We start from the raw sequence: 8,053 nt of genomic DNA, 5'->3' as shown, positions 1-8,053 counted from the left end.
GAAATTTCGAGTTATTTTCTCGAAATTTCGAGTTATTAAGTCGAAATTTCGAGTTATTATCTCGAAATTTCGAGTTATTAACACGAAAAAATGAATTTATTTTTTTTGCTTCATGGCCCTAATGCTCTTCCGTACATTCTTTATCGATGGTGAAATATTAACCACATACAAACTAAAAGAGAAAACTTTAAAATAAAATTTTGTTTTAAAAACATTTTACTGTTGAAGATAACCGATTTATTTTGTTTGTATTTACAGATCCTACTTCCACATGTACATGTAATACCTACTGTATGAATACATCGGTGCGTTACACCGGACCGGAAGTGATTGGGACTACTTTAGCGGACTCTTTTATTGGCTGCGCGAAAGCCTGTAAACAGACTAACAACTTCTGTCGGAGTTTTAACTTCTTCTCTGCTCAGAAGTTGTGTGAAATGATCAGCGATTTACAACCGTCACTTTTTACAGTAGACGCCTCTTGCTCCTTTGGTCAAGTGTGTCTGAACGGAAATCGGTAGGAATGTTGACCCAACAGTCTGCACTGTTACAGAGGTAGGTATGGGAAAGTACTCCAACACAAACATTGGTTCTCGCTGTCAACAAAGCGTGTCGTTCTGGCAACCATATTTGATTTTCTAAGGAGGATTTAAAAACCGACAAACTCGATCCATATCATTAAAAACTTGTTTTTATAGAGAAGGTACTTTTATCTCTTTTTTTATCAAAACGTTATACTACAATGGATCGGAGGAGGATTTTGTTGAAATTAAATTGAATAATCTTTTAATCAGAATTTGAGAGAAATCTTAAATGTCCTTTTCTTTATAACATCCCTGTTACAAGCGCGATACTAACCTTTGCATATAGTGTGTCTTATAAGTATACGTGTACTAACACCTAACGGAGCTGTGAGTCTTTGAATGTTTCCAGGTTCCTTGACGTCTTGACGTCATATGTTTTGTGACGTCACAAAAGAAAGAAGAGTTGGATGAGAAGATTCTACGAACTACTGTATATAATTTTGTGATAAACAGAATTATGCATCTTTTCCATTGTATATACCATATATACAGCCCCTCGTAACCTTTGCTTAATGCTACCTCCTCTAAGCTTGGTAAATAAAAATTCATTCAGGTTTGTTTCACATCTTTTTTTTTTCATGAAAACTCACAAACGATCCCCATTAAATGTCTGTATGACACATAACAATCAGGCGATCGCAGTAAACGTTGAGTGTGCAAATATTATCACACGACATATTGATTATCTAATGTGTCTGGGGAAAAAAGATAATATCGAAAATTATGTAATTGTTTAATTTACGTCTTTTGAAAACTAGGTATAAATGGAACTGTTTTTAAGCTCAGGAGGCACGTGATTCCTCATGTGTCCACGCTGTCGGAGACTTCTTAGGCAACATATTGCCCTGAATTACTGGAAACCCGATTGGTTTACTCACAGAAACATAGCAAATGTAAAATGTTCACACAGACCCGGCAATAAAAGGGAAAATGCAGCGGGTAGATTGTTTAACTACAAAGACCGAATCCTACTTCAAATTTCAATTATGATAATTGATTGGACTTTGAGTGCATCGTGTATGCCTGTTTGTTATTAAAAAAAACCGATGATAATAAATAATGATAATAATGTACCTTTGGTGTAGAGTTATAAACCAGTTATACCTAGGACTATCTGGACCAGTCTGGCCTTTGATATATGTATTTATCAGCGATTAAATATGTATATGTACTTACATGTACCTGACATCAGATATACAATATGTAGAGATAATGGATATCATTTATCATTTTCTACCTTAAATCTCCATACATTTGTTATCACGCTCTGTATTCATCCTTGACCTGTATGTACCCAGGTGTAAGTAGGTATGCACACTGAAGGCGTCTGAGTGTGTTACTTGTAAATGTGACATAAGCAATGGTAGAATAAATATAATGTTGTTTTAAACAACACACTTATCACCATGGCGACATTCAGGAACATATGCACGTCAGGCAGATATCGCCGCAGGTTTGTAGATATTTTGATGTTTTATCGGCAAAGTATGCATTTTCTATGAGTCCTTAAAAAGAAATATGATTTTATTATAAAGGATCATTCTAAAACAAATTGCTAAATGGTATTGTTCTTCCTGACATCATATCTTCTAATATTTATTCTAGCGGTAATTATATTTACAGGCGGTGAATAAAATCCTGGCATGATTATATGTATATGTAAGCAACACTATCCACACCACACTTTTGATATCTTTATAGACATAAACGCTATAGTGGACTATATCTAAACTTCATCCATGTACAAACGTCACCCATCGATAATAAAACCGACACACAAAATAAGACATCACTTAGTGAAACATTAAAGAATCACACTAATTTAACCCCACTGTCAGGTTTATATTCATCAGTGTTACAACAAATCAAACACAATAGAGATAAGCAACGTAATAATGAGATCATAATTCTAAATTTTAATCGATTAAACGAGTAAAGTATTAACAAAATACACAGATTGGCATGAAGACCCTTAACAAAGTACAATATCTATTCCTATACTGGAGTAAAGTTAAAGTAAGAGTTTTAAGATGTATCATTATGAATTTTTTTTTTACAATTTCTGATTGGGTCTGATAGTGTCACGTGATTCCCGATAAAGGTGTCATTATAACCGGCCGTGAAAAAAAAGACTGAAAACTGCTGGTTGACAGGCTGTTTAAAAATAATTAATTATGATTTACCTCTCATTGTACAACAGTGTAAAACATCTCTCACGCTTTTGAAACATGACAAACAAAACCTGTGACTGTTAGAATATTAAATTATCTAAGATTTAGTTAATTGAATGCATTTAAATGTGTTGGTTAAAATTGTATTGTGAGGTGTTTAAGAGATGATGAAATATTTGCAAATGCTTCATAAATAAGTCTCGTCGTTACATGTATTCATTCCATGATTATCATCAATCGAAACAGTCAGTTTATAACAGAATTATTAGAACATATTCCTTTCGGTCAATATATGGTTTTATCGACCTGAAGAAATAGAAGAAAAACAATCAATCTCGGACTGCCTCCTCGGTCTATGAGGTCCTCGGTTCAGGTTAATAAACCTATTATCGACCTTATCATGAGGATATACCTGTATAGTGTTAAATAATCTGGTATATGTTGGTTATACGTTTGAATTTGATCAGAAGATAACAAGACAAACCCTGTGCAGAAATATTATATATCAAGCAATTTCGAAAAAAAGGTTCATTTCACCATAGTACATGTAAATACATTGTATGTAAACCGTATCATGGTATTTCATAGCCCGAGTTTCCTCTGGTCCTGACAACATGCCTACATCAGATATTGTGTCAGGGCCAGAGGAAACTCGGGCTAGGTATTTCAATAATCAGTCCAAACGATCACACTAGAAGTTCCCCAACTCATATTTATTTTACAGATTGACATGTCTCCTGTTTGGTGGACTATTCTTGCTTGTGTCGACTATTCAGATCTGGAACAGTATTCATCTGAATGAAATCCGAGGAAAGATTACAGACGATTGTACTGATACTGGTGACCAACTCCTGTGTACTTTCGGAAAAGCTTGGGACACACTCGGTAAAAACACGGATTCTACCAAGGAAGTAAAACACATAGCATTTCTTAAAGTGCACAAGGTCGCTAGTTCAACTGTAATGAACTTATTCATGCGTTTTGGATATTCAAGAAACTTGTCATTTGTTTTACCTAAAAATAGTCTTAATATCATTAGTCAAAATGAACACCTAAAGGATAATGATATACACCCTCTCATTAATCAAAGCAAGTTTGACATTTTATGTCACCACGTGATTTACAACAAGAGTGCACTGCAACGTTATTTACACAAAGATGCGTTCTACGTCAGCATTATACGTGATCCTTTTGATCAGTTCGTGTCATCTTTTCATTACTTTCGGAAGGTTTGGGGAACTCCTTATCTTAATAACATTACGGGAGAATTCCCTATGTCCGAATTATTGCGTCATCCAGATCGATACGAACCAAAAGTCGCAGATTCATTTACCAATAATAGGATGGCTTTTGATCTTGGATTCCCGCTATCCCTGTTCGACAATCCGTCACCTGAAAAAATATCAAAGTATATTTCTCACTTAGATTCGACATTACACTTTGTTATGATCAAAGAATACTTCGATGAATCTGTAGTGTTGCTTAAACATTTTCTAAACTGGACCATGAAGGATATTCTATACGTAAGACAGAATGTGATGAGACATTACCGACCTAACCATGATATTCTACCCGGAGACCGAGAGCTTCACCGACAAAGAGCACCCCTGGATTACGCTTTATATGATTACTTCCTGTTCCGGTTTTGGGAACATGTCCGACAACAAGGTGTTGAGTTCCACAAAGAGGTGATGTATTTTAAACACCTCCGACGGTCAGTGGAGACTTTCTGTAGACACGTGTTTTCGAAGGAAATCGGTGTATTCAAAACAAGTGATAATAAATGGCACAGGTCTTTTATGGTCACAAAACGAGACTGTTATCTTATAATGATGAACGAAAATGACTTCTCATTACTTCTAAAGCAAACACAGTACCCATATCTCAAACCTACAAGGTATGGACCAAAACGTTCTCGTAAAAGGAAAGTATTACCACCATACCGTCCTAATATATTTAAGGGACCATTGTGATAAGTGTTTAAAGTTGATGAACTAAGTTCAATATGTATCATCCTCCATATGAGTTTGGTTTAGTTACATTTTTACCAGTGGAATGTCAAGATATTCTTCATTCTCTAATTTTTTCCCAATTTTGTAATTATACATTTTTTTATATTTTAATTAGTGAAAAATATCACTTTTTGCTGATTTGACCAATTAAGAAGGGAAAAAAAGAATTAGAAAGCATGGCCGCATCCGGGTCTCTGAGTTCAAAGTCAGACGGAAGTAAATGTAAACGAATCAGAGTAAAGTAATCTCCTGTAGTGACTGTGAATAGAATGAACTTACTGTTATATGAGTGAGATAGTCCATCATCAGGACCACAAATTAAGTCGTACACATGTCAGGACTTTTCCTCGCTAGGTCTACTAGATACGCCATTTTAGATTGAGCGCTCAAGGCGTAGTAACCTGGCTTGTTTTGACGGGACTTTTATCAAATAATAAGTATAAATTAAATTTTTGATCAATAAATCATTATATTTTGAGAATATTACAGCAACTTTTCTAAAGAATATAAACTTAAATACATATTAAATTTAAAAAAAAAACAATTAAAAGGGTTTTTTGAAGAAGAAAAAAAATGTGTATCTTTTTGCGTTTTTTTTTTGTTTTTTTGCACTTTCGACTATATTTTGTCGTGTAGGATTGTCTATAGACATTAAGGAGGCAAACATATGCAACCTTCGGAATTAGCCTAGTTAGAATACAGGGAAGGGCTTTCGTTGTAAAAATGTAATAAACAGAATCTAACTGTGTCTTCAATAGTACAGCTGTACAAAATACATTTACTTGTTTGGATAATATGTGCGTAGCAGAAGTGAAAAATATTAAAATATCATCCACACTCCTAAAATAAATTTAGTACTACTAAAGAAACTGTTAGATATCCTGTATTAATTCTGATAATCTTTTATTTGTTTCTAGATTCATCTATTCACTGATTTATTCACCCATTCGCTTGTTCACGTTCTGTCATCCATCCATTCACGAAACATGATTGCACATTTTGTCAATCGGTTGCCACTGTTTGGCTCGTTACATTGTATCGTGTAAAGAAGGGACGTCTCCCTTCATTCCTTCATCAATCCATTCGTAGGTTAGTTGGTTGGTTGGTTCGTTCGCGTTTGTTTGTTGATACTGTAGTGAACTAGGAAATAGACAAGTTTTATATGTTATGCGTTCAAAGTTACCTAGAGTAGTTAAAGCTATACGCTATAGTCAGCCAAATCTATTCGAGTTGCTTCCCTTAGATCAGTAGTTAATTAACCCGTTTTAGGTTTACACCCTTCATTCTATATCAAGGTAAAATATAACCAAACGGTAGAACCTGAAAGTCAGTCGTTATTAGGTAGCACACGGTCCGTGGGACCAGTGGTCAGTGCCTAGGGCTATATTTGGAAATGACGAGATAGGGGTTTAGATACGCCCATATTTCGGTTTAAAGGTCAGGATTGGTCAATTGACCACATCCTCAATTCATACATATTAATTAACCCTTAGGGGATATAAAAAGACTTGCGCGTTTTGCATAAGGAGTTCTCCAGCAGCTTTCAGTCTAAACGGACTTAGTGCCGTTTGGATGTACATATTTGGGATGTGAGGACTTAGTTTTGTTTAAATGTGTGTGAACTGTTAAGTGTGAATGCGCCGGCGATAGTGTGGAAGATGGATGAAACTTCATTGGATTGTATTGTACCTTCGGGATTTTCCTGTGGATTAATAAATATAAGTAAACTTTATATCCAGTGTTGAATTATGTTTATCACACCACAACCATCCCAAAAAGAACTTTCACGTCCCGTGTTCATGGAGAGCGGACGTTACAATTGGTGGCAGCAGCGGTGGGATGGTTGTAAAATGTGGTTGTGATAAACTGTAACTAACACTATGGATGTTTGAATTCTACGAAAAACTGTGATGTCTTTCGTTCGACGGAGTTTGGTACGATTGGATTCATACAACTCGTCAAATCCTGTAGTGCTATCGAGAGCACGAAAACTGTGTTTTAAGTCCGTTACTCCTAATTTACAAAGGAACGGCATATATTCGGAAACTTTGTTCGGAAATAGATTTTAACCCTAGAAGTGCTTGCCTCGAGCTTGTGGATTTATCTCCGCTACCCACATCATATCGTTGTGTTTCACAAAGAAATGTTGAGTAATGGAACGTTTTGACTGTGTGTTTAGCAGTTGTGTTCTCTATTATATTGAAGTTGTAATGAGAGATCTATTTACTCGGGATATGATGCAGGACATAGGTCAAGGATTTTCGGAGGATATTTACCATCGGGAAGCTGAGGATTTTTCTAGTGGTTTCCGAGTTACTATGGAAGTTAACTCATTGTGTTGTCTCGCGTTGATAGTGCCTAACGGAGAAGTATTTAGGAAATTAAAAGTGAATATTTTCGCTACTTGGAAGTTAAAATCCGACAATTTTCCGGGATTATATACAGGATATATACAGGACATGTATAGGAAATTTTATCCAATGAACCGTGAGTACATTTAAAAATCATCGAAATATTGTTGAATAACGGTTATAACAGCTGTGACGGTGTCAAAGAACTTTTGAATTGCTAAATAAAATTATTAAGCATTTTAGACACATGTTTTTGACCATTTAGGAAACTATGATCGTTCATAGATTGTGACGACTCTCAGAATAAGTAGTAAAATGAGCAGGAACTTGATCAGTGTATCGTGTGTCAGTCCTAGATTCGGGAAGGCTCAAATCAGGGAATAACCTAAGTCAAGTATCGCCAATTTCTGGACCTAAAACAGTAAGGTTGATGGGGTCGACCATACGGGGAAAGCGAACGGTGGTGCTAAAACAGACATTGGGAGAAAGTGGAAAAGTTTAAAATCTTCCGCGCAAAGTCGCAGACAGGAAGATGTGAAAGCTAAATTCGTGATGTTCAAAGCAACGCGGATAGAAAGTTGATAGCAAAATAGCCGTTAACTTAATTGGAAATTAGACTCTGGGGCCAGGAGTAATTCCATGATGGAAACATCTTTTGGCGTATCATCGAATACAATGTAACACCAGAAGAACGCCCTGTGTTAGTACCGTTTCGCACGCGATTTGAAACTACTTATGTCATGGAGAAATGTGCATTATTCAGAAATTGTGAAAATGTGGAATTGAAGAGACAAGTTTTAGCTCGTGGTTTTGGTATAGAAAATGAAGAATTCCTGGAGAATATGTGTTAACATAGCAGATGATGTGTATCCTACACGTATTTGGTCGTATAGATGATATTTGGTCGCATTCAGTGGAGCTGTGGTTTAATTCGC

General features: G+C 35.7%; 1 protein-coding gene across 1 annotated transcript; it reads left to right on the top strand.

The window, feature by feature from the left end:
- Positions 1–3,440: 3,440 nt before the first annotated feature.
- LOC117342733 (galactosylceramide sulfotransferase-like) lies at positions 3,441–5,312 on the top strand. The gene has a single exon (XM_033904952.1). It carries the CDS (start codon positions 3,718–3,720, stop codon positions 4,726–4,728), a length of 1,011 nt encoding a protein of 336 aa, XP_033760843.1. The 5' UTR covers positions 3,441–3,717; the 3' UTR covers positions 4,729–5,312.
- The last annotated feature ends 2,741 nt before the right edge of the window (positions 5,313–8,053 follow it).

This window comes from Pecten maximus, chromosome 14 (assembly GCF_902652985.1).
Source record: "Pecten maximus chromosome 14, xPecMax1.1, whole genome shotgun sequence".
In the NCBI taxonomy this organism is placed as follows: Eukaryota; Metazoa; Mollusca; class Bivalvia; order Pectinida; family Pectinidae; genus Pecten; species Pecten maximus.
Note: the sequence above shows the minus strand (reverse complement) of the source record. Positions and strands in the feature narration are given on the sequence as shown.

Excerpts from the sequence above, each read along its gene's own strand:
- LOC117342733 (XM_033904952.1), top strand. The coding sequence starts at position 3,718 with ATGAACTTATTCATGCGTTTTGGATATTCAAGAAACTTGTCATTTGTT.